This window comes from Moschus berezovskii, chromosome 2 (genome assembly GCF_049115385.1).
Source record: "Moschus berezovskii isolate FMDL1 chromosome 2, NW_MosBer_1.0, whole genome shotgun sequence".
NCBI lineage: Eukaryota > Metazoa > Chordata > Mammalia > Artiodactyla > Moschidae > Moschus > Moschus berezovskii.
Genome location: NC_142461.1, coordinates 120,642,652 through 120,670,559, shown reverse-complemented (window position 1 = coordinate 120,670,559; position 27,908 = coordinate 120,642,652). Strand labels below are relative to the sequence as shown.

At 39.8% G+C, this 27,908-nt stretch overlaps 1 protein-coding gene across 16 annotated transcripts in view; it reads right to left on the bottom strand.

Moving 5' to 3' along the window:
• OSBPL6 (oxysterol binding protein like 6) overlaps positions 1 to 27,908 on the bottom strand; it is a 226,856-nt gene that overhangs the window by 65,933 nt on the left and 133,015 nt on the right. For 14 of the 16 annotated variants that reach the window (XM_055396929.2, XM_055396931.2, XM_055396933.2 and 11 more), the window contains 3 exons: positions 26,120 to 26,374; positions 6,319 to 6,411; positions 552 to 674 (listed from right to left, as the gene is read on the bottom strand). In XM_055396929.2, the coding sequence (XP_055252904.2) occupies positions 552 to 674; positions 6,319 to 6,411; positions 26,120 to 26,221 (318 nt within the window). In that variant the 5' untranslated portion in view covers positions 26,222 to 26,374. Of the gene's footprint in view, positions 1 to 551; positions 675 to 6,318; positions 6,412 to 11,169; positions 11,371 to 26,119; positions 26,375 to 27,908 lie in introns of those variants that run through there. The other 2 variants (XM_088830446.1, XM_088830433.1) reach the window with 2 other exon arrangements.

Below are 27,908 nucleotides of genomic sequence, written 5' to 3'. Positions count from 1 at the left end.
AAAAATTATGTGGAGTTGGGGAGAGAGGAATACACCATATATACTAAAGGGCAGTAGACAAACTTCCAAGACAAGTGATTTTCCATCTTTAGTTTGCACTGGCAAAAAATAATTCTAGGAATTTACTCCAAGAACTTAAATGGAAATTCATGTATAAGAATCTTCATCACAATATCATACAGTAAAAAAATCAGATACATGGACACACACAGCAAGAGGAAATTGATTCAGTAGTGGTGGGATATATAGCATAAATCCATCTGATGAAACGCATGCATGCATTTGAAGCAGCTCAGGTTTAGAAGAATATTTAATAATAACATATTTATCCTAATTTAAGTTTAAAAACCAGAGTACACAAAAATATGTCTAAACTGGATTTTAAATATCATGTAAAATATTTTTTCTCTGCTTACAGACATTACAGAACTCTGACTTAAATAGATGCGAAATGTTGCAGCCTGTATGGCTAAAATAAGGCTGTATAACTACCTAATGACACCAAGTAAGAGCCTCTCAAATTATGAAGATGAATGTGATGAAAATGTTACCTTGTGCCAGCCTTTTAAAGGCCATTTTCTCTTCTTTAGCATAAAACCTTCATGTTTGTCTGGTCTCTGGACATTGGTTTGGCCTATTTTCAGTCCTTCTATAATTTCCCAGCTGTCAGCTTCCTAAGAGAAAAGAAGAAAAACAAATCACATATTTCTCAGTGTTTGATGACACACTTAAAGCAAATTCCTAGGTAGAAGTTGCTTTTGAAACAACACTCAACCCATCAGAAGTATGAACATCATTCTGGAGCGTTCTGTAACATCACACACAGCTATGCACTTATAACTGAAGTGAGAACGAGTTCCTGGGTATACCTGGAGGAATGCAGGCCATCAGAAACAAGCTGGACAGAGGTGAAGTCTGGGGTAGAATGGTTTTGATTGCCTGCATTCACAAGATTTAAAATGCACTTTTCCAGGCAGTTCATCTCTGGGGACAGAGGCACATTAAAGTTTTAAAATAAGATCATTTTGACGAAACATGTTCAATTAGCGTGTGGGCCTGACTTTCTGTAGAAATAAAAAGGCTGCAGCAGCCTAAGTGGTTCACAAACTGTTAGGCTGAAGAGCAGCGCTGTGGGCACCTGTTTCCCCTTGGTGAGGCTGCTGACATTTCTGAGTGAGCATAAAATGCCCCGCTTGCCAAATACCCACCAAGAAGTCTGTGCTTTCGAAGACACACATTGTGAGAAACATACACCTTTGGAAGCCCGTGGAAAGAACGCCCGACAGCATGGCCAAAAATCTGACCTTCTAGAGTCCACATTATCACCCTCCTCTGTTAAAAACAGAGTAAATCATGGTTCCCTCTTCCATAAGATATGTTTTGTTCATCTATGTTGTTTTTTTTTTTTTAAAAAAAAGCTTTTAAAATGAATTGTCAATATTTAAAAATCAGAGGATTTCAGACTTTAAAAATCCAGATTTCTAGTGTTTGTGGAAGCCTAAGATCTGGCAACATTGGTCCTGCCCTGGGGGATGGCAGCCCATCTTCAATCTGCCACAGTCCCCCTTGGGTCTGCTTCCATGCTGGATAGCTGCTCTGTAGCAACATCCTGGGTTTTAAAATCCCTGGACCAGGTAATTTCCAAGGGCCCAGGAAGCTCTATAGTAACTGCTGACCTGGCAAACACTCGTGTTCTAGATCTCAGGCTTGGGGCTCACTCAAGCAGAAGTAGAGGCTGGAACAATGAGGTCACATCGCATGCACAAATGCTGCAATCCTGCCCATGGAGCAGGGAAGCAAAATCTCTCAGCACAACCTGCCTGGCCACCTCAGCTCTGGAAAGCTGGATGCAGCTTCACGGATCAGGGCAGGCCTCTCTGCAGAACGAACTAACCCAAACTGACTCAGGAAGCTGACTTCTGAGGGTTGTCCTATCAGCAATCTTCTTTAGACTATAGCGCAGAGGCTTCAGCAGGAATGGCAAGGGGTTCTATCTTGGGGCAGATGGACTTGCCAGCCCAGGGTCTGGGTAGTGGCTGTCCAGAGTCTGCTGCAGGACTGTGAGGCTCTGACAGGACCCAGGGGCCAAGGGGCCAGAGTCAGTTACTGACACCAGCCACGGAGATGGGAGGGGAGAGGGCTGCATATTTACCATCCATGCCTCTTTCTTCTGTCTTCTCCTTTCATCTCAGAAGCCGCTTGCCCTCTGCTATGTGTCGTGTCTGACTCTTTGAGACCCCATGGACTGTAGCCTGCCAGGCTCCTCTGTCCATGGGGATTCTCCAGGCAAGAAAACTGGAGTGGGTTGCCATGCTCTCCTCCAGGGGATCTTTCCACCCCAGGAATCAAATCTAGGTCTCTCATATTGCAGGCGGATTCTTTGCCATCTGAGCCAGCAGAGAAGCCCACTTGCTCTATGACTGAGTCAAATCTATGTTTAAGTCCAAATATGTGTAAATGGAGTGGGATTTTCACAGAAAATTGTTTCCAGAAGATGTGGCTGAACATTGCTTCATGCTAACATCATTAAGTCGAGGAGATACTCCTGGCTTCTGAAGCCAGCATCATGCTTCTACCTGACTGAAGCCCAAGCCCACAACCACCAACACCCCTGAGAACTAATCCAAGATCATTGCCATTTCTCCATCTTCTTGGTCATCTCTGAGGGTGCCTGGTGAATGAACTATTAATACATCCCTCACAGAAATGCAGCTACCAGTGTTTATCTGGTGACATTAAGAACCTTTTAAAGGAGCTGTAAACTTCCCTGTATACAAGAAAACAACCTACAAAGTGATTCTCTACTTAAGTACTGTCAGAAACTGTGACTGATCTCATCAAAACCGTTAATTAGATATGGTAATTTTTTCAAAAATATTTCTTTCTAAATAAATCCAATTCCTACCTAAAAAAAAAAAAAAAAAAAAACTTCTGATGAGACAATTTCAGGCTCTGTAGCCTATTTTGAGGACAATAAAAGGCACTGCCATCAGAAGTGCAAAGCAGAGTGCTTTGGTATATTCATTTTTTAATACTGAACTGTAATTCAATCCAGGTGAGCACTGTTTATAAATAATGAGGGAATAATAGAAGAAAATAGCAGGTTCTTGTACAAAGTCCAGTTATCTTTGGCTTTTCACTCCCATCAGCAAAGCAGATAAAAATGATTGATTTTTATTCCATAAAATTAATAGGTCTCTATAGATTTCTTTTAGAAAGCCTTAATATAATCAAAAAATTAAAAGAATAACTCTCTACATATGTGCACCTATATTCATGAGCCCTCTCTCTGGTCTTAGAGAGATATCAGCTGTATTTAATGATATTTCTATTTTTAGTAGTCCCATCCATGGACAGCATCTCCAGAAGAAGAGCATTTTTATTTTTGACTAGATCTTATCTTATTTGAAGGCTAGTGTTCTTTGATTTATTCTCTCTCCGTGTGTGACGAATACTCTGCATTACTTATGAAAATGGAAATCTTTAATAATAAGTACAAATGCTATTTGAATTTCTTCCTAATTAAATTCAGAATGTAGTAATAGCTTGTCCCTATAGAACTATGACTACTGATCTCTATCACAGCAGTTTTTTTCTTCTTTGGGAATTTAACCACAGAGGGAAAAAAAGCGGGGAGGCTGTGTGGATAAGATAGAAAAAGCAAAAAGTTAAAAATGTATTTTGTAAACATACATGCAGCAGTTCTGAACAGGTAACTGCACTCACTCTGATTCAGCATTACTAAACCCAGCAAAAGAAATTAGGAAGAATCCTAATACAGCTCTTATTGTTAAACAAACTGTCAAACAGACAAAAAAGCAAAGGATAATGCCAGAGCAAACAACTCTATTCCAATTATAAATACTAATGATAATGCTACAAATAAGGTGTGTAAGAAATGAACTATCCTATCTCAGGACTTAGTACAATTCATCTCTATATTCAGTAGACCAGGTCTGTTTTGAGAAAGCTAAAACTGCTTTCTGAAAATTTAATAACTATTCCTAATTTCAATTAATATCAATTTTCTTCTTAAAGTCATAGGTTTATGTATATTAGAAACAGAGTCAAAAATCCTAACATAATCAGTACTTGAAACAGATATACAGACATTTTTGCTATTACAGAAGTTTTAAAACCCCCTTTGATTTAATAACAATATCCCAAAACAGAAAGTAACCTGATAACAGCCCTAGGCTGTTCATTTGGAAAAAAAAAGACACTTCCTTTCTCAAGAGTATATTCTATAGGCGCACACATGTAGGTAGTGGATGTGTGAAATGCTTCAGTATCAAGCAAAGCATTTGAACAAATCCTGAGACAAGACTATGTGCACTTTAAACAGTGTTCTTCCACCACCAACCAGGGAGCCCATCTTCTCTCAAAGGGGCTGAGGGATGGGGAGATGCTATGGTGTCTGGGTTGAACAGGACTCTCTGATTTCAGGGGGTCCCAAGACAGCTGTTATGTATTTGCACAAAAACACAACAAGAATATGAGTCACACAGCAAGATCTAAGCAGGAGATGCATGGAGAAGTAATGAGAAGTGGATGTTGCCAGGGTCCTACCCAGATCCCAAAGTGGGTGCTCAATCAGTGTGAGCCACCTTCTCCATCACCCCTGCATGGAGTTATTCGCTCTGTCCTTTAGCTGTGTCTTAAGAGAGAACTGAGGTTTCAAAGAGATTTCTGGCCATGTTTACCAAGTAGACACCCTCTGTTTGCCATTCAAATAGAAATAAGATTGTTTTCATTTCTAAGTTGTTTTTTTTTTTTAACAATAACTCCCTTATTTTAGTTTGGCAATCTGCTCCTATCCGACAGAATAAACTCTATGGCTTGCAACACCTTCAAAGTATAAAGAGGTACTATATTCTATAATACAATAGTGTAGTAGAACATTCTTTTCACAAAGGATTCTGTTTAATGTAGGAAAAGCAACATGGATGAATCAGTTATACAGTTAACCTTTTGGGGAAATAAAGTGCCATTTTTGTATCTGGATTCAAAATCCCCATGCATTCTATTTTCTGAGTTTCTCAATAGGGGAGCCTGAAAATCTCAGGGAATTGAGCAGGGGATGGGAATAAGTAGGATGGTGTCTCCTTGACTTTTCTTTATGATTTTTGCAGCTTAGGCATAAGTTAATTTAGATGTTCCCATAGTCTGAGGAGACGGGGACGACAGAGAATGAGATGGCTGGATGGCACGATGGACATGAGTTTGGGTGAACTCCGGGAGTCGGTGATGGACAGGGAGGCCTGGAGTGCTGTGATTCATGGGGTCGCAGAGTCGGACACGACTGAGTGACTGAACTAAACTGATAGTCTGAGGAAAAGGAGGTCCAAGGAGAGGAACACCGGCTTCTAAGATTCAGAAAAGGTCTGCATTAGTAGTCTATGTGTTCTCCTCTGAGCTCACTGCTAGGAAGACCAGCTGTAAGAAGGGTACTGAGCTCTGAACATACAGCAGCCCCTCTGGGTAGGGACTCTTTTACCCTGCAGGTGGGGCAGAGTTTAAATGAGTCTGAGTCCCTGCCTGGCTACTCAGCAGCTTTTTTGACTCTGGGCAAGTTACTAACTCTTGGTTCCTGTATTTGTAAAATGTAGTAAGTACCTAAACTACATGGAACTGCTCATAAGGATTACAGTAAATGGAATCAAATCTTAGTATAATACCTGGCACCCAGTGCATGGTACCTGCTGTTGCTGTTACTTCTGGGCCCAGTGATTTTTTTTTAATTACCTTGATATAGAAATATTAGTTCATCTCTCCAACAGAGAAGGACAATAATTTCTCTTGCCTTTCCCTTAGAACAAAGAGAAAGTGAAAAGAAATGAAAGTCTTGGTCACTCAGTTGCGTCCAACTCTTTGCAACCCCATGGACTGTAGACTACCAGGGTCCTCTGCCCATGGAATTCTCCAGGCAAGAATACTGATTGGAGTATTTCAATTTCAGTAGTGGATTGGCCTATTTCAATTCATTTCCTCCTCCAGGGGATCTTCCAGACCCAGCGATCCAACACGAGTCTCCTGCATTGCAGCCAGATTCTTTACTTTCTTAGCCACTGGGGAAGCCCAAAACAAAGAGAATTCTATCCATCTGTATGTAACCCTGCAAATCTCAGCAAATACACTTTCATCTCTTCCCTTCTTAGGGCAAGATACCCTACATACTGGGGGTGGAAAGAAGAGAAAGAGCAGCTCTACAATGGGCATCACAACTAGTTTAGGGGAGTCAGGTGAGAGAAGTGTCATTCAAAAGGCCCCGGGCCAGGCATCCTGCTGCCTGAGAGAGCAGCACACTGCGTCACTGACCTTGGAGAGGGGCACCGGCTCTGGTTCCAGCAGTTGCCGACTTATAGAGGGTTCGGTGCTAGTGGAAGAAGTCCTCTCCAGTATGTGGATGCTCTGAAAATACACGGAAATACAGCTGAGGGTTAGAGAATCCATTCCTCATGTGGATGGACAGGAGGGTGAGATCACACATATCACAGTAAGAGCAGTGAGCTAGGTTAAAGATGACAAGTTCCAGAGGAGACCAAAGGCAGCAACAACTCTAAGAAAAGTGTCAGGACAGGATTTTGTCTCCTTCCCTTATAGATTTGATGGTGAATTTCTGCTACAATACTGATTTTAGTCTTATAAAAGAGTCAGAGAGCATATAAATTAAAAAAAAACAAACACGGAATAAGTCCCAACATTTTAATAACTTTATGAGAATGGTGGTATACCTACTACTTAGATGGCTAGCCTTATATAGACATATTTGCTCATCTTTTGAATGGCAGGAAACAGAAAGGTCTACATCAAAAATCCCAGAGCCATAATACTGTTTAGTCTCTAGAGTTTCTTATAATCCTTATAATTATATATTATAACAGTATAATTATTATAGTTACAATAATATAAATCTTAAATGCAGAGAAGAAAACAATTCAACAAGCAGTAGATGTCTTTTACAAAGATTATAAAGAACATTCACAGATCAGTAAGATGACATTCCAGTAGGAAAACAGGCAAAGTATATGGGTAGGCAACTTGTGCAGTATATTGGAAAAGATGTTCAACTTCAACCACCGAGGTATTTAAAGAAATGAAAACCAAAATAATAATGATTTTTAAAAACCCATTACATTCAAGAATAGATCAGGGTTGGGGGAAAAGGAGTATACATTCTGTATACTTTTTAAAGAGGAATTTTGCAATTTTATTAAAAAGTCTTTGGAGAAAAAAGTACTGCCTCATTGACCCAGAAATCTTATAGCTAAGTCTTTAAGGAAGTAATCAGACTAATATGGAAAGATACAGGAACAGATATACTTACTAAAGTATTATCTTATTATAGTAAAACAATCTAATATAGATGAGAATGGTACAGATTTTCAAGGAAGTATTAATATCATGCAATGATTAAAAATGATAACATGAACTTTGGTTTATTGATATGGAAAAAATAGTCATGGTGTTTGGTTAATTAAATAATCAGGTTATAAAGAATATGTAGAATATGATGATGCTAAGTTTATAATCAAAATATATTCCAGAATGTTACAGTAGCTGTACAGAGGTGGTAGAATTACAGATGATTTTTAGTTTTTTTCTTAATTTTTTTAGTGCAAAAATATACATTATATTCGGAAGAAATTGTGCACTTTATACAAAGGGATAAATCTGAAAGACATTAAAGAAATAATCCAATAGAATTAATATTTAGATATAGGCTGAAAATGTAATGTAACATTTTTACTCTAGTTATAACATTTCATTGTTTCAATACACAAAGTTGGATTTTATTTACCTATTAAGTTCTCCAGTTTTCATATCTCATTGGAAAATTGTCAGATTAATGTTTGCTTCTTCATAAAGCAAGTTACACTTTGACCTAAGCCAAATTATTCTAGTTTCTATTCAGACTTTTGATTTCTGTAATCTTGAAAATAAGAAGTCTGACTAAATTTTTAAAAATCGTATCTGATTGTTTTTTTAAGTCACTTACTAGAAAGAGAATAACTGAGGTGGAAGATTTATTTTTCCAATTTGTGAGGAAGCAGAAGAAATCAGAACAGATATTTGGTGACCAAACACAAAGCGGCAGAGGTTAGCAAGAACTTCTAATCTGACAGCCAATGTGTCCAAGGACAATTTAAGCATTAAATGGGATTCTGCTCTTTCCATTCCTAGGTTCACTTCAGTTAGCAGGGAAAAATGATAAATGGGACCGGGTATCCACATCTGCGCCTGTGCCTTTTGTGGGAGTCAGAAGCAAAGGCAGACTATGAAGAGAAAAACAGGCGGTGTGTGTTCAGATCTTTAACAACAATGGGAACAAGCGATCTGGGACTTGCATTATTGTTCATGTTAGTGCTCTGGATGGGATCCTGTTCAAAACATACCAGCTAAATGTGAAATTTAGATTGATTCTGAGATCATGTATGTAACAGGAACTAAAATGAGTATTGCCGTGCTTGAAGCAAAAACTGTATTACCTTCGAGGATGCCCTCACAGCCTTTCATTTTTGTGTGTGTGTTTAAAAATAATAAAAGTAATATGTGCTCATTATAAAAAATTCAAATACAGAACAGAAATATACAAAAGAAGTCAATGTTCCCACCCCACGCCTCATCCCTCTAGCTTCTGCAGCAGTGGTTCTCAAAAGGTTGTCCACGAACCTTAGAGGTTCCCATGGCCCTTCCAGGGCACATGCAAGTTGAAAACTTCTTCTGACCATACCAAAATGTTATTTATCTTTTTAACTCTCATTCTCTCACTAATGCAGAGTGAAGTTTTTCAGAGGTTATATAACATAAGGACGCCTCTTTATTTTCATACATGTAGATAGATGTCTGGGCAATAAAACACACATACATTGCCTTCGGGTCCCTGTTCCCTACCCCCCATAACAAATACACACAGTAAGAAATGCAAAAGTTGGAAAGGAACTTGACCTTAGCAGCGACGTAGGCAAGAAATAAAGGACTAACTCAGAAACTTAGCCAGGTGAAAGAAACTAAATCACCTAATATTCAAATCAAGCTACAGACACAGAAATCAATTTAGGATATTTAAAGTGTGAAAAAAATGAGTTTTGTCTCTATAGAGACCTGGGGATACTTAAAGTGTAGCTTGGATTCTGTGGGTCAGAAAGGTTAGTGATGAAACAAACCAGGGCAGGATCCGTAAAATACCTACTGCAGTACCTGTCACAGAGAACACAATACTAGTTGTTTTCTCCACTCAATTTTACAAAAGTTTGCATTAGGGAAGAAAATAAGAGGTTCATTCATTTCAAACTTGTTATAACAAAGAGTCGGACATGACTTAGCGGCTGAACAACACATTCCAACTTAGTGGATAATCCAAACCCCAAATTTTGTTGATTTTCCAAGGTACAGAGAATCATAAAAATGTTTACTAAGATAATTCTATCTTAGTAATAAATGGATATTTTTATTACCACTGTGAGGAAATTGAGGCTTTAAGAGATTAAATTGTGCTATATCACAAGGCTAATAAATGGAGGATCCAAGATTTGAACTTAAGTTGAATTTAAAAACTCAGTGGAACTTAAGTTGAATTTAAAAACTCAGTGCTTAATGATTCTTCATAGGGTCCTGCTGCTGCTGCTAAGTCACTTCAGTCGTGTCCGACTCTGTGCGACCCCACAGACGACAGCTCACCAGGCTCCCCCGTCCCTGGGATTCTCCAGGCAAGAACACTGGAGTGGGTTTCCCTGGGGACCCCTTATTCTGGAGGGGCCAGACAATCTCCCTGAAGGCCACAGAGTTTCCTGCTTATCAGGGGACATCTGGGTGCACACCTTATCAAAATAATCACAGAAGTTTTTAAGTTCTTTTTTGGAAAAACTGTTTAAAGTCACGCTTTAATTTCAGTCTTCTCCTTCAACTATCACTAACTCAGTATATTTTACTGGAAAAGTAAGGCATGATTTATAAAATTACCAACTATAAATGTAACTAGCCCCCCAAATAAGCTATTTCATTTACCTTTCATAATGATAATAAAGAAGCCAAAAGCTCTTTAAACAAATTTCTGCAGTATATTGTATATTTGTATATTATTCAAACTTATCATCTATCTGATAATAAAAAATTAATCTACTACCTTAAGAATTGGCTTCAAACTTGTGGCTTTTAAATAAAAGTAAAAAATACATCCCTGAAGTTACATAAGGACACACAATCACTCTTTATTTTAATGAGATACTAAGTACGTGAATGCTATGTTCTTAATATGGGCAGATATGAAGAAGACAGTTTTCAAATCTGTCATACTCAGTCTTGGACTCGAGTTCAACTGTGTGTTCCATGAGAGTAGGAACAAACTTATCTTCATCTTGGTATCCCACCCCCTTGACCTCTAGCACAAGGCCCTGCATACTATAGTCAGGCAATCTCTAGAATTTTTTAGATCTCTTTTATTAAGTTGTAGAGAATGGTCTCTCAGCAATCATTAACACAAAATCAGGTATAAAACCCCCTTCGAGGTTCATCTTGGAATTATAAAAATCACAGCTCCAATAAGATAGAACTTTTGAAAACATTTTAAAATAAGGACTTAACTTTTAAAACGAAAACATCTGGTGAATTAAGCTCTTGTTCATTAGATTTAAAGCTGTGACCGGTCAATGGAGAACACAAAAAAATGTATTAATAATGTGGCAACATCTTCAGTAACAAAAACTAAACCTTCATGTTCCCTTTAAGATCATAACTTTTGCTATACTTGGTTTTCTTCACAAGCTGCCTATTTTCATATTCTTTCACGGTGACTTGGAGACACATGCCACCTACCCTCAAGGTGTTATACATATTATATAAGAAGGTTAAATAAAGGATTACATATATCTGTTCACTGTTCTTTTAAAAATCAAGTTTCCTTTCAAATACTAAAATTACAACTTAATTTCCAGACCACTGTTTTTTTTTAAAGACTTTTTTTTTTTCTAGAGCAGTTTTAGCTCCACAACAAAACTGAGAGGAAGGTATAGAGACGTGCCATGTACCCGTCCTCCCACGCACGCATTGCTCTCCCTCAGTGTCAATCCCTCTGATCAGTGTGGTGCATTTGTGACAAATGAACTTAGGTTCATTCCAGGTCAGTATTTTAAGGAACTTGGAACACACAGAGAAGGTGAACGTACTCACCCATCCTTTGACCTTCCAGCTCAGAGAAAACTGATGCGCACTTAGCTTAAAACCAGGAGTTGAGTGCATATTTCACTGCCGCTCTTTCAATTGGTAAAAGTTAGTCCCCTGGGTAATACCCACGAACCTTAATACCTCCTGGGCAGCAAGCAGAAATCTGTTTACGTGACTACAGTCTGGTTTATGTGGTATCAAAGATGTGGGTAAACAGACATACAAAGAGACATTTAATAGCAGCTGAGTGGTTTAGTAGCAACTCCTGCAGAGAGAAACATGACTCTTAAAATGAAAGTCCACAGAACTGCTGAATGGGTCTCTTGGCTTGTCTGGCCTGTTGTGTAATTTCATTTTAGAGATGTAAAAGAGCTGCTGGAAAAATGGTAGGTTGTGGCTACCAATTTCTGTATAGACTCACTTTCCATACAAATTTAAAACAGTATTAAAGAGACCATTGCTTTCTGAATGTTAACTCCATTGAAACTGCTTGTCCGATGAGTTTATCTAAGCTATAATATTTTTCTGTTCATGAATTGTATAAACTATTTTCAAAGAAAGATATCCAAAATGATTTATAAACTTCAAAAGTATTTACTTATTCAAGTTTCTGATGATTAGGCTTGTCTCTCTTCTAGTTTTTCTAATTTTGACATAGCAACACTATTCTAGTGATACTAGTAACCTTTATAGTGTTGATGATGATGACAATAGTATAGTTCATATTCAGTGCTTTCTATATCCCTGTCTCTTACACGGATTATTTCATTCCATCGTCATTAAAAGCCTTTAAATAATGGCTATTCAATTTATTTTATGGCTGATTGAACAGAGCCTCAGTGAGGTTAATGACACAGAGTAAGTATTAGAGTTGGAATGAAAATCAAGATTCTCCTCTGGACTCCAAGCTTTTAAATACTGACCTCTACTAAAGTCAAAGCTAGTATGAGATGTCAAGATTGCTGGGAGAAAGTGGAAGCAATGACAGATTTCATTTTCTTGAGCTCCAAAATCACTGTGGATGGTGGCTGTAGCCATGAAATCAAGACATTTATTCCTTAGAAGGAAAGCTATGACAAACCTAGACAACATATTAAAAAGCTGAGACAACAGGGCTTCCTTGGTGGTGCAGGGGTTAAGAGTCCACCTTGCAATGCAGGGGACACCAGTTCAATCCATGGTCCCGGAAGACCCCATATGCCATGGGGCAGCTAAGCCCATGTGCCACAACTACTGAGCCCGAGCTCTGGAAGCCACGAGCCCCAACGACTGAGCCCACATGCCACAACAATCAAAGCCAGCACACCCTGGAGCCTGTACTGCTCAACAAGAGAAGCCACCACAGTGAGAAGTCCTTGCACCTCAACTACAGGGTGGCCCCCGCTCACCACAAGTAGCAAAGGCCAGCACGCAGCAACGAAGATCCAGCACAGCCAAAAATTTAAACAAACAAACATAAATAAATAATTAAAAAAGCAAAACAAAACAGAGACATCCCTTGGCTGACAAAGGTTCATACAGTCAAAGCTATGGTTTTTTACAGTAGTCAGGTACGGGGATATGAGAATTGGATTATAAAGAAGACTCAGCACCGAATACTTGATGCTTCTGAACTATGGTGCTGGAGAAGACTCTTGAGAGTCCCTTGAACTGCAAGGAGGTCAAACCAGTCAATCCTAAAGGAAATTAACCTTGAATATTCATTGGAAGGACTGAATATGACGCTGAAGCTCTAATACTTAGGCCACCTGATGTAAAGAACTGACTCACTGGAAAAGACCCCAATGCTGGGAAAGATGGAAGGCAAAAGGAGAAGCGGGTGATAGAGAATGACATGATTAGATAGCATCACCGGCTCAATGGACATGAATTTGAGCAAACTCAGGGAGATAGTGGAGGACAAAGGAGTCAGTAATGCTGCAGTCCATGAGGTCACAAAGAATCAGACATGACTTAGCAACTGAACAACAGCAACAATACAATATTAGATGACAAAAAGTACAGCAATTTCAAGTAGTGTTTAACCTTAAGACTAACTGAACACATATACCACAACCTTTCATGGAAACAGAGGGACAGAAATGAATAAAACAAAAATAAGTTTACAGCATTCTTAAATAGGGTGTAACCATGAGGTTTGCTTCCAAGTTTCCAGAACTAAGAGCAAGTCAGCTAGCTCTACTTCAGGAATGCAGTGTCTGATGAAGAGAAACAAACGTAGTTTTGCAGTCACATAGACAAGCATACAAACCCCCATGTTGCTATTTACCATGTAAATAAAGAGGGCAAATCATGAACCTCTCTCAGCCTCAGTGTTTTCTATCTCCAAAATGGAGATGTTAAAGTCTACCTTAGAAGACACTGCAAGTCACTGAGTTGGCACCCAGTGTATGGACTCTACCTTACACTGGCACACAGCAGGCACTCCATAAATGGTGACTAACAGCTCAGTTACAAATGATGTAAGAAAAAATGTTTAGGAATCTTGTGCATTCTTATTTCCACAGAAAGATGTGTCCAAATACTCTACAGGTGTACAACACCTGGGTGCCCATTGGAAGCAAGGAAGCCATATCTGACAAGGCCGTTATGTTATCTGGTCAATCTTGCAACTGTAGTCAGCACCGTCTCACGACCGAACCACCGGAGCTTACTGAGAAGGCTGACAAAGTGAGTGGAGACAGATGCCCTTGGATACTTGCCAGTGGGAGAGCAACAGCAGTGGATAGTATGCACATTCCATATCTCGTGAATGCCTACAGCAAGAGGCTCACGGTCTTGCCTGCTATCTTCTTCATCATGTTCTTAAGGGGCTATTTTTTATTATTTTTGGAATGGCATAAAATACCAAAATCACCAAAGCCAGAAGGCCATGACTGAAGAAGCAATTAATTCTACTACTTTCTCTATAGTAATGATTATGTTGCTCTCACTGAAAGACGGCAGAATTACATTAATAATAAATCTCCATATAAGCACCACTAAGATAAATGAAAGTAGAAAACTTCAGACACAGTGGCTGGGAAAATTCCACACAGCACACCTGGGAAACCCTGAGGGAAGAACCAACAGTCATCACATTCTTGACTCTTGCTGCAGAGAAACACAAGCCTGTTAAGAGCCAACAGCTATGGCCCCACACTGAAGTCGTCTGTTGTTGGAAACCCTGCATTGTAAGAAATACAATCACGGCCCATCGAGTGGTCCATTTATAGCCAAGAGGAGTTCAGCAATCTTGACTATGAAGTGGTAAAAGGCATATGAATAAACAGTTCTTTCATTCTCACAATTGCCTTTCAGTAACACTAGAACCAGAACTTACCTGTGGGCTTGCTCCCTACCTATCCTCATAAACATGCAGCAAAACTACTCAAAAACCCAGCAACTATGATCATACCTCACTACAGCACTTACAACCGAACAGCAAATAAAAGGGACAAATACGAAGCCATTTCAAGAGCAAAGGCTCTGGAACACACAGAGTTAGTAAGAGGCAGGAGAACAGTTCTGTATGACTAGAAAAGGACACTAACTCAAGTTAATTTGTACTTTTTTCTAAGGCTATTAAAATGACCCAGAACAGACAAAGGTTTTCTGTTTGATAATCACTCAAGATTTTGCTAACAATACAAGCAAAAAAAATCATATAAACATTTTTATATGTATATTTAAGGCAGAATTGGTTTGTTTTGATTACCCTTGTAAACTCAGAGCAGATATATCTATGATTTGCCTATATGTACTCATAAATATTTGCTGAAAGAATGAACAATATGTACTATAATAATACACAGTGTCCAAGTTCCCATTTTCTGGAAAACTTGCTTAAATTTCTATGAGATAAATATAGATAGTGAAAGGGCAAAGAGGGGCACAGGTTTTGCTCACAGCATCTCAAAAATGGTTTTAAAAACTTGCTTTAAGTGTCCCATCTGGTATATACTTCATAGTCATTTAATTTTAAATCTTATGGAGTTAAGGCTTACAATTTTATAATTAAAATAGATGACATTTATACTGTATTTACTATATTCCATATACTGTTTTAAATATATATGTTTTACATACATATGCACATTAACCCATAAAATATAACCTTTAAAAATAAACATTTTTGACTATAGAAGCAATATACATCCACTGCAGAAATTTGAGGGGAGGGGAAAGAAAGAAACTAAAACCACCCACAACCAGCAACAAACTCTTCCAAGATCCTGGTATATTTGCTTTCAGCTTTTTAAATGAACATATACTTTTTTGATTCTTAAAAACAAAATTGGAAATACACTATATTTTCAATTTAATACCTGGGTCTTTTTCATTTAACAATATGCAATTTTCTAAGAGCTTTAAACATTTTAAAAACATTTTTAACAGCTGTGCAATACTCCATTATATGGCTATGAGTCCGGTTATTAAATGAACTCCTTGTTGAATATTAGATTACTTCTAAGTTTTTAATACCATAAACATACTTTGACAAATATCTCTGCACAGAAATCTTTACATGTATCTTTGGTTGTTTCCTTAGAATGCATTTCTTAGAAGCTGAGCTACCAGGTCCCATGGTTTGACTTTTTAAAAGACTTTAGATACATGCTGTAAAATTTCCCTCCAGAAAAGCAGAATTAATTAACATGCCAAGCAGTAGTGCATGACAGCATCAATTTCCCTGAAACCTCATCAAATCTGGCTATTCCCATTACTACAAAATCTGCTCTTTAGGATTTGAGGTCAAGAAGGCTGGCACAACATGCATGGAGCTTTCCTTTACTTTTGTGAAGGTATTTTAATTACAACTGTTAGGTAGCTAGAATAGAAAAAAGGAGTCCAGAATGGCGGTGGCTAAAAGGCAAGGAAGGGAAAAGCCCATGAAAATAGAACAAAGGAAGGCCCAAGGACTGGAGTGAGGACCTCAGGTAGAACAAACAGCTCTCCTGGCTAGCCCAATTTACATAAGGCAGGCCCAGGGGGAGAAGAAAAAACATATAAAAAGAGGAGCCAAAGGGCCGAGGGTCTCTCTCTTTTCTCCCTCTCTCTTCTCTTCCCGTCTTTTGGGTTGGCATGCCCTCACACCTCGAGAATGTGTTTTCCTTTATTTTCTAAATAAATCCGAGCTGTAACACAGAGCTGTAACACTGATCTGTCTGAGAGCTGTGTGACACACCGAGAGCTTTAACGTCCGTCGCTTCAAATTTTTGTTGTGATGAGACAGAACCGAGGAAATTACACACTCCCCTGACACAACCTAGGAGAATTACTAAGATAGAGGGTTGGTAATTTTTTCTATGTGTCCAAGTTGAAAGTCAAATAAAGCAGTTTTGTTGATCTGTGGTCCTTTGGGATGATGTTTTTATAGTCCTAATGAAATACCTGAAATGTGTTCTATAGGAGTGATTGTGTCCCAGTCTCAGAGAACAACAACCTCCTGAGGAAGCTTCTGCAACCAACAGATTCCCCGGCCTCATCAATGACCTACGAATGAGGCTCTCCAGGGTTCATAACTGATTATAGTGTGCTTCTCTCCATTTAGTGTTATGCCTAAGAACCCAGCAGGCAGTATTCATCCTGGCTCTGACAGACAGACAGACTTGCTTCTATAAACAGGCTAACCCAAACCAGCCAGATGAAGGGAATAAAATAATTCCTTAAGTGAGAAACCAAGGCAGGCAGAGAGAACCAAAGTGCTTTGGCCAACATACCAGGGCAAGCAGCAAGCAGATTCTTTCTGGGATAACACTGAGTTCTCAATCACTTGTGGGTAATGAGTTTCTACGTGCCAGGTGGCAAATTTCCTTCCAGTGGTCTCAGTTTCAGCACATTTGACACGGACTGAACACATGCCGTAAACACCAAGCAGCAGTGACAGCAATCTCCAAATGGTGGGGACAGCAAGAAATCTGTGGGGCTGCTCATTTTGTTTCACAGAAAAGGCTAACTGTAATTTTCAGTAAACAAATAAATGATTGGAACTTCTCACTCCAAAAGCAATACACGGAGTGAAAGTCCAGAAAATGTAATATTCAGGAAAGCACAAACTACAAAAATTCACCTTTAATTCCAGGACTTCATAATCATTATTAATATGTTCATCTATGTATCTTCTGGTCTATTGTTTCCCAGGCCAACGAGGATGTGAAAAATTACTGCTATTGTTGAGGGAAGAAATGAGGAGGCAATACATAACTCAAGGGTAACGGACAAATGCAGTGTTACAAAGTTCACTTAGACAAGTACAGAAGGCCCTTTCCCCAGACATTCCTGCTCATCAAGCCCTACTACGGAGCATGCAGTGGAGTGGTCAAGAACAGGACTCCAGAATCAGGCTTCCAGGGGGCAAACCCTGACATAGCTGCTCATTAGCTGTGGCCAGAATATTTCACCGCTTTATACCAAAGTTTAGTTCTCTGAAATACTGATGATATTTCAGGTGTCCATAGTGAGAACTCATGAGATAGCAGCTGTTGCTGTTATTGTTCTATTATTCATGAACTGTGCCTAATATTTAGACTTCTCAGAACACCCAATTTTTTAAACATGCACCTAAATCACAAAAGTCGGTCATAACGTGACTTTTTGCAAGCAGATACTATTTTTCCCATCAACACTGGTCCGAAGTCTTAAAAGTTAGGTTCCTTGGGATGACTGGAATCACCAAAAGGCTAATTTGTAAGTAAGTCAGGAATTTAAACTAACCTGGCACCCAGGGCTTTATATATCAGTCTCGCTCTGGTTAAGACACCGCTTCTCTGATAGATCAGTTGGTAAAGAATCTGCCTGCAATGCAGGAGACCTAGGTTTGATCCCTGGGTCGGGAAGGTCCTCCGGAGAAGGGAAAGGCTATCCACTCCAGTATTCTGGCCTGGAGAATTCCATGGACCGTACAGTCCATGGGGTCTCAGAGTCAGGCATAACTGAGCAACTTTCACTTTCACTTTAGTATTTCTCTCTGAACTGAGAGCTGGGTTCCAGGGTTATCTGGCAAATCCCTAGATGCATTGAATTCTAAAATTTTTCTATTTAGATACTGGCAGATTTCAAATTATACACCTCCTCACTGATAAGACTCAAGATGATTTAAACTGGAAGTTAGATATAAATCAAGAATGCTTGAATTTTTCTCTCCAGAACTGAGAATATTTTTGTTTGGGGAACATTTTATTTTTCACAATCCAAAGATGGAAATAGGTTTCATATTCAGAAAATAAAGATACTATATTTCAAAGCAGTAACTTGGTTTAGCAAAGCTATTTGAAAAAGATACTTCAGAGATTCAACTGGAAGAAAAATATTCCAAGTCAGTTCATGTATATGCTGGGGGATATTTTTATCAATATGTTTGTCCAAGAATAAAACTTGTTATGAAAACCCTATACACAAAGTATAGTTGTTAATGAGGAACATTTTTACTTTCTGGTTTGCTAGACATCTCCTTCACTAGTAATGAAAGTTGAAAATAGAGCAGACGCTGCTGAAATCAGAACTGGGTGGTTATGTGATAGTAAACTAGATCATGGTTACCTGAGTCCCACTGAATCACTGTTGGGGCAGCCTCCCAAGCTACCAGAGGACATTAACTGAATGGGCCATGGTTTGTTTTGTTAACTGTTGTAGATAATGTATAGGAAACATTTTTTTCTTACTATTAATATTTTATTCTTTTTTTTTTTCTTTTCTGGATGTGCCACATGGTATGTGGGATCTTAGTTCCCCAACCAGGGATTGAACCCATGACCCTACAATGGAAATGCAGCGTCTTCCAATGGACCACCAGGGAAGTCCCAGGAAACATTTTTAGATATCCATGTAATTGAAATGTTCTATTAGTTGTAATCACTGACCATAATATTGAATATATATTTTATTAAACACTGGCAAGAAGATTAACTACCAGCCGCTTATGACTTATTAGGAATATCATTTTTTTCCTTAAAAAGTTCTTTATTTTATGATCTCTAAGCTTCTGTAAACTTTAAATTATTATAAGGATAGCTGGTATTTTTTTCTTTGATTTTTCATTAAACAAACAGATTGACTCATATGTGAGTCTTTCACATCTAACTCGGTAGAGCTATAACAATTCACTCTAGTAACAGACACTGTCACCTGGTAATTGGGCTTTCCTGGTGGCTCAGATGGTAAAGAATCTGCCTGCGATGTGAGATACCCTGGTTCTGTCCTTGGGTTGGGAAGATCCCCTAGAGAAGGGAATGGCTACCCATTCCAGCATTCTTGCCTGGAAAATCCCACGGAGAGAGGAGCCTGACAGACTTCAGTCCATGGGATCGCAAAGATTTGGACACGACTGAGCAACTAACACTATCTGATGGTTATTCATTCCAAATTCCAAGTTCTTGGAGCAACAGTATCTGATCTTCTGAAATGGTTTGATAATGACACAAGTAAAAATAAGCACTGGCTCCAAACAGAGGCTTTACTTTAAAAAATGTAGATCTGGGTTTCCCTGGGTGGCTCAGTGGTAAAGAATCTGCTTGCCAATGCAGGAGACATGAGTTTGATCCCCAATCCGGGAGGATCCCACATGCCTCTGAGCAACTAAGCCCATGCGCCACCACTACCGAGCCTTGCTCTAAAGCCTGGGAGGCACCACTACTGAAGTCCGCGTCCCTTAGAGCCTGTGCTCCATAACGAGAGAAGCCATCGTAGTGAGAAGCCTGCACACCCCAACTAGAGAAAAGCCTCCACAGCAACAAAGACCCAGCACATCCAAAAATAAATAAAATTATTTTTAAAAATGGTCCACATTAAAAAAAAAAGCTTTTTTAAAATGTAGATCCTTGGCCTGATCCCAAACTACTGAAACTGTCTCAACAGGGTGGTCTCAGTTTTGTATACTGCAAAAAATTCTCTAAAAAATGTAATCATAAGGGTAATTATCAAAACAAACAAAATCCAATCAGCTTGCTATAAGCCAATTACATAATATGACTGTAAAATAAGTACGATGAGAAACTAGGAAACAACAACTCTTATTTTAGGGTTATCTCCAACCCCACCAATAGTTTAAACATCTGTGCAGAATGCTCCCATTGCTTTGCTTTTGTTTGCTATCTCTGCCTACATAAGCCCCAAGTCATTTATTCTGCTGTACAGTTGCCATTAGCAGCAAGCAAGAGGGTCGGTGCTCTCCTGGTATCTTCTGCCACCTCTGGATCATCTCTCCTCTACTTTCAAAGCCCACTGTTCTTGGGAGACTCAGCTCCTGACTATACTCCTTTCTCTCCTTGCTGTCATCTCCCAATTGCATGATCATTCCTTCACAGCTACCAAGGCCTCTGGAACCTGGTTCACAGTCTTTCTCTCCATGCCAATCTCTTATTCACTTGCTTATTCAAATATGTTCTGAGCCAAATTATATGCCAGGGCTGTAGAAGGTGCTAGGGAGACATTATGAGACAAAATAAAACTTCTGTTTCCAGGGTGCCTGCACTGCAGTGGTAAGGAGCAGAGGAAAGGGATACAAATGTAAACAGGCGAATACGTAACATGTCAGATAGTGGCTAATGCTCTGAAGACAAAAGCACGTAAGTGGACAGTGAGTGACGAGGATACACAGGGGAGGGTGGCGGAAGACTGCCCGAAGAGGGTACGTTTGGAGAATGAGTCAAGAGTGTGACCATATCTGGGGATACTCGGAAGAAATTCGAGCTGGTCTGAGGGGGCCCTGAATGCAAAGTCCCTGAAGTTGGGAGCATGCTTATCACATCTAAGGAAGATGCCAGGGAGCACTAAGTGGAACATGGTAGGAGATGAGACCAGAAAGGTATATGCACATCCAGGTTACGAATGACCTTGTAGACAACGGTCAGCAGTTCAAATAGTTGGAGAGCAATGGGAAACCACTGGAGGCCTGGGCGCAGGTGAGAAGCTTGATCTGATTTAGCTTTAAAGGGACCACTCTGACTACTTTGTGCAAAATGACCTGAAGGTTAGTCAAAGGTAGAAGTAGGGAGACCAGTTAGAAGGATACGGCCATAGTCTGGGTAAGGAATGATGGCGGCTTAGACCAGGGCAGAGGGGGAGGAGGAGGGAAGTAGTGGTCAGATTCAGGACATCCTGAAGGCAGAACCAATGGGATTCGCTGAGGGTCTGGAGGCAGTGTGTGAAGAAAAGAGAGGAGTCGAGGATGGCTCCTGGAAGGTTTTTGGCCTGACCAGTGGAAGGACAGAGTTGCTGTTTACTGAGATAAGGCAGACTGGGAAGGAGTAGATTTGAGAGAGAAATTAAGAATTTTGGACATGTTAAGTTTGAGATGCCTTCTTAGTATCCAAGTGGAGCTCTCCCTTGGTCACTTAAATATTATTGTTGTCAACTGACTGACATCCCGAATCAGGGTTCGTGAAATCAAATGCTTTCAGGGGCCAGGCAGGAAACACAAAATATTGAAATACAATAAGGAGAGGAAGAGACTGTGGCTGATGAAAGAGCAAATGCCTCATCTAAATGGGAAGCCAACCCTGAGCCCAATCTAGTGTTGCCATTTGGGATCTGGGCCCAGTGTTCCTTTACCTTCCCACTTCGAAACACAGAGAAGAATCTGGACTTTCAACAACCAAACATTAGGGAAATAAAAAAAGCTCCACAATCTATCACATTCAAGAAGTGCTCAGTTAAATCAAGTTCTGGCTGCAGGATCTATTGGTGTCTTTAATTAATTAATTGCAAAAAATGACTGGGTTTGGCATTTCTCTAATCTACTTGTCAGACTATTTTTTTGGGCTCCAAAATCACTGCGGATGCTGACTGCAGCCATGAAATTAAAAGACGCTTACTCCGTGGAAGGAAAGTTACGGCCAACCTAGATAGTATATTAAAAAGCAGAGACATTACTTTGCCAACAAAGGTCCGTCTAGTCAAGGCTATGGTTTTTCCCGTGGTCATGTATGGATGTGAGAGTTGGACTGTGAAGAAAGCTGATTGTCGAAGAATTGATGCTTCTGAACTGTGGTGCTGGAGAAGACTCTTGAGTGTCCCTTGGACTGCAAGGAGATCCAACCAGTCCATTCTAAAGGAGATCAATCCTGGGTGTTCATTGGAAGGACTGATGCTAAAGCTGAAACTGCAATACTTTGGCCATCTCATGCGACGAGTTGACTCACTGGAAAAGACTCTGATGCTGGGAAGGATTGGGGGCGAGAAGAGAAGGGGACAACAGACAATGAGATGGCTGGATGGCATCACTGACTCATGGACATGAGTTTGAGTGAACTCCGGGAGTTGGTGATGGACAGGGAGGCCTGGCGTGCTGTGATTCATGGGGTTGCAAAGACTCGGACACGACTGAGCAACTGAACTGAACTGAACTGAACTGAGAACCCTCTTTTCATGCAACATTTCAAGGGACAAGCATTCCTTGGACCATACTTTGGGAAATGCTGGTTATGCAAAAGTCCTAGACATATAATCAACCTATTTCCTCTTCTAAAATTTTAGGGAGTGTATTTCTTGCATTTTCAGAATCATAGTTGAACACACAAACATACATATTCACAGATACAGCCAATTTTGTTAGACGTTCTAACATCTAATATCAGTCTTGAACAAAGTGTAAATGGAGCAGTTACTAAAGTCTTCCAAATTGTTAAATACTAAGTGGGATCCTGACCCTCTCATTGGTGAAGAAACAGTGAAACCACAGGGGCACTAAATCACTTTATTTCCCATCTCCTCTCCCTCCTTCACTGGTTGGGCTACATAATTTAGTGACAGGAAGGGCAGCCAATTACTACTATGCAGTTGGCAGATGTTCTTTGTTTATACTCATCTATGAGGATAAATAAATCTGGATTGGAAAATCTGTAATAAAAAGACAAGACTAATATTGTTGCAGGTCTTTAAAAATATCCTCTAGGATACATTAAAATACTTGAGGTGCAAGGCTTGTCTCTGAAGAATCATACTGTGAAGTCTGTTTAAAAGAGCTTGCAATATAGTTGAAGAGATCAGTACATAAAAAGATACTAAGAAAGTGTCAAATGTTGTCAAAAAGTTCTATAAAGCTCAGAGAAAGGAAAGGTCATCATGGGCTAGTGGCCAGTGACAGTGTCACCTGACTAGTCCTTGAAGCACAGGAGGTACTGAGTTGAGAGGAGGGTGGTGGGAATCCATGCAGGAGAGTCAGGAGCAGAGATGGAGATAAGGAAGTTTTGGGAGCCATGAGCAGACAAGACTGTACAGGTTGGGAGGAAAACAGGACACTGCGGCTGGATCCAATCATGGTGGTCTCTTGATACTAAGTAAGGAAATCTGGCCATAATCATATAGGGAACTGAAAGTCTTTGAAATAATTTGAGCATGAATCTTCCAAATTCAGGAAATTTGAGCTCAGGAGGCCACAAGGAATCAGTGAAGCAAGAGTACTCTGCAGGACCCCAGTCTGAGGTGATGAGAATCTAGGCTAGGAAATGAGCAGTGAGACTAGAAAGAAATAATGATATTATGAAGGAGGAAATAATCAGTGGGACTTGTTAACCTACTGAATGTGGGAGAAACAAAGAAGAAAGAAATGACTTTGGCCTTGGGTCTACAAGAGAATGATTATCCTGATAGCAAACTGCTTTATACACACTGATTTAGGGTGACAATGACACAATTAAGTAGAAATGCCCAATCAAGTAATTCATGATCTGGAACTAGAACTTGGGAAGGGCAGGCAAATAATGTGCAGGAAGTTACCACTGTATGGCATGTACAATGTGCTAGAGCCTTTGAAGATATGATCAATTGAGGAGAGAAACAGGGATGGACTTTGCAGTTTGGCACCATCTACATAGATGTCTGTCAAATCAGGAGAATGGTAACATTCAATGAAGACTAACTCATCATTTTCTCTATGTCCTTCACCATGAAAACAGCCATCACACACACACAAAAATAGATGCATTAAAAACTACTACATCATAGTCTGTCACAAGATCACTCACATTTTCTGATTTCCTTAAGCTAATACCAGATTTTAACAAGTGATGAGACAGGGAGGGAAAAGAACTGGAATGGTTCTTCATTCCCCTATCCCTTGAGGCAGATGAACAGATCCAAAACAGGAGGCAGGAAGGAACCATGGGAGAAAGTACTTGGGAGAGTATCCCCCTGCTGAGATAAACAGGAATGAAAGTAAACTCTTTCCTTGAAGAAGAATCACCATTTGAACGTTTCTTATTTTTCTAGAATGCATTATCAGTTTGCAGACATGCTATTTTATTCCCATCATAAAACCTTCCATCCACAAACCAGCCAGGAGTCACACATTCCACCTCCAAACCTCCTCTGGTGGACCAGAGTCTCAGTTCCTTCCTGTTTTTTTGCATGCTCATTCCAGAGCTCAGGTAAAATAGGCAGTTCAACTAAGCCTGATAGATGTTTCTGCAACAGTCAGCAGTCTCTTCCATTTGCCGAAGTTCTCCAGGGTGAGCAGGGCTGATCCCTTCCTTCCCTCAGCAGGCAGACGGCCACACTGCTTAAAATTCCTCTCAATTTAAATGCTCAGGGCAAGGGGAAAATGGAGAAGCCATGACAAGAGAGGACAGAGGCAGGTGAAGGGTAGCATGAAATTGCAAACTTAGAAAGCATCTCAGTGTGCAGCAGTAATTTAATTTAAATGTGTTTTCATTCATAGTACTCTTACTTTTTTAAACTCTAAAGATGTAATGCAATAAACATTATAACTATGTGTAATCACAGATTCAGCTAATGACATAACTGCTTCTAATGAACAGAATGTAGATGTCCTCTTTGAATTCCCCTGCAATTTCTTGCTAGAAATAGGAAAGGGAGTTTGGAGTGGGAAATCTGTAGACTGAGGGCTCTCTAAGAAACACCTCCAGAAGTGCATTCCCACCATCTAGAAGAAGGAATTCTCATGTGGAACTGGCATCTCAAGGCCCAAGTCTGTATTATGGAATATCAGATAACTGAGGTGTGCACCTCTAGAAACTAAGCAAAATACTCTGAACATATAAAATAGGAGGGAAAAAACCGCACAATAATGTTCGCTAATTGGATGTCCCCCAAAAGGAAAGCTTTTAGAAAAAGTTAACATCTGCTTATTGTGAAAGTCTATCACAAGATAAGATTATAATGGCAAATAATATTCAGTTAAGTGCTGGGCAAAAAGATTCACCTGTCTTGACAAAGAAGCATATTCATATGACTAATCTCTATACAACCTTGCCTGTATAATAGCCACTAAAGTAGTAATAATGTGAAAATGGCTCAGTAGTGTCTGATTCTTTGCAAACCCATGGACTATGAATTCTCCAGGCCAGAATACTAGAGTGGGTAGCCGTTCCCTTCTCCAGGGGATCTTCCCAACCCAGGGATCGAACCCAGGTCTCCTGCATTGCAGGTGGATTCTTTACCAGTTGAGCCACCAGGGAAGCCCAAAGTAGTAATATAGTATCCTGTAAACAAAAATAATTTACAGAATGGGCTACATGGAATAATTAAGCAACAATAATTTAATTTCTCTATTGACTTCAATTTCTTGATTCTACAATTAAATTTGTAACCTCATTCCTGAATCTGTTACCAAATTCCATGAAACTCCAAACAAAAGTTAGTGCATGGTAGACCAATGAGAGACTTGTTGGAATATGCCAGGTCCCTTGCCACCTCCACAAGTGAAGAAGAAACAGCAGAGCATTCACGTTCCAGAAGCCACATTCTGCCCCCAGGAACAGATATGAGGAGAACATCGAGGGCTTCACTTAGCCACTCTTCCTGTGGCTTGTACTCTGAAAAAGGATTCTCAATTACAGAAAAGCAAGAGCAAGATCTTCATGACATCATCAGGCAGATCTACAGAACACAGTGAGGTTTCCTGGGGAATAAAAATGTTCACAACAAAAGTTTCAGACTTGATTAGCCATCCCATCATATCGTGATGGTACTACAGTTGCTCCAAAATAACAAAAGGCACTTTATACGCTTCTCTTACCTGCCTACTGTCCCTCTGGGAGGACGTCGAAGAGGAGGCACTTCTATGGGTGGGGGTGGATGTTTTATGAGCAGGGGATATGCCCTTCTCGTCTGAACTCATAGCTGCAGTTACAGTCTAGTTGAACGCACTGAAGACCATGCCAATCGTGTTTCAGATTCACAAAGAAGCAGGTGATTTTTTCAGCTTCAGTCCATTTCATGAATCAGGTTTGATTAGAAAAGAGGAGACAAATATTGAGGGTGTCCCAAACACCTAAAAGTAAAATGAACAAACAAAAAAGAAACCTCATGTAAATGATTTTAAAAAACATTACATTAAAAATCATTCTATTTAGGAAACAAATATGAGAGGAAGAACTCTGACATATTACTAAATATTATTTCTTCTAGATTTTAAGGTAGAGGATAAAAGTGTTAATATGTAACAAACGTCTGTCAACATGGAAAACAGGAAGAGACCATATGTTAAAGTGATATTCTTACACTGTATTCTCATTGTTTTAATGCAAATTACAACGTTATGTTCTGGACCTTCATGCCAAAGTACATCAGTTGCTTCCCCTGAAATGCAATTTCCCCTGCTCAAGGGATTATAATGGGAGTGCCGTCCATATCTGTTGCTGTTTTAGTTCAGTCATTTCATACATGTGACAGTTAAATCCAACACATAGAAGTCTGTGACAAAAGTGAAAAGAGCTGACGCATTTCATGCATCATATGATCCAGTGTGGAAAGGATCAAGGGATACACCAGTCCATCCTAAAGGAAATCAGTCCTGAATGTTCATTAGAAGGACTGATGTTGAAGATGAAACTCCAATACCTTGACCATCTGATGCGAAGAGCTGACTCATTTGAAAAGACCCTGATGCTGCGAAAGATTGAAGGCAGGAGGAGAACGGGACGACAGAGGATGAGATGGTTGGATGGCATCACTGACTCCATGGACATGAGTTTGGGTAAACTCTGGCAGTTGGTGATGGACAGGGAGGCCTGGCAAGCTGCAGTCCATGGGGTCGCAAAGAGTCGGACACGACTGAGCAACTGAACTGAACTGAACTGAAGGGATACACGTATGAACAGTTATTTGTACTTCAAGACCACAGCACACCTACATGTGACTCTCAACACCAACAGGCTCACAAGCATCTGCAGGCTGACAGGCATGTCCTGGGACTGGGGAAACGATGGAGTTGCTTCACTTATCCACAGCCAAGAACCACGTCATTTTTCATTTGTATTCATATAAGGAAAAGTCTGCACTGTAACTACTATGGCTAAAAACTTGTCCCTGTTGTTCAACTGGCAACACAGGTTGTTGGGAAAAAAAAATTTTAAGGTAAGCATTATAGTGTAAGATGAAAAGCTTATACAACAATCTGTGTCCCAAAGACTGACAACTAAAGTGAACTTTGTCCTCTTCTAAGAAAGTGGAAGGCCAAGTTCCAGGCCCAATCTAAATACCTTGAAGGAAGCACAGACCCTTGGGTAAGTACTTTAGCACAAATCAGAAAAAAACAAACAAACAAAAAAACCTGCTAATGATGAAGAGATATGAATCTTTAGGCTGAAGAAAAGTGAGACCTGAACTTTTCAGTCCAGGGGCAGAGACAGTCAATGAAAAAAATCAAAAAAGGATGAAGATCCCTGGGGTGTTAGGAGGACACAGGACAAGGGGAACTCACTGGGTCAGGAGGTCAGAAGTATCCCTGTGCAGATGGGTTTGACCTGAGATCTGAAAGATGACAAGGAGTTAACCAGGTGTCTGGGTGTCCAGCTGGGTGTGAT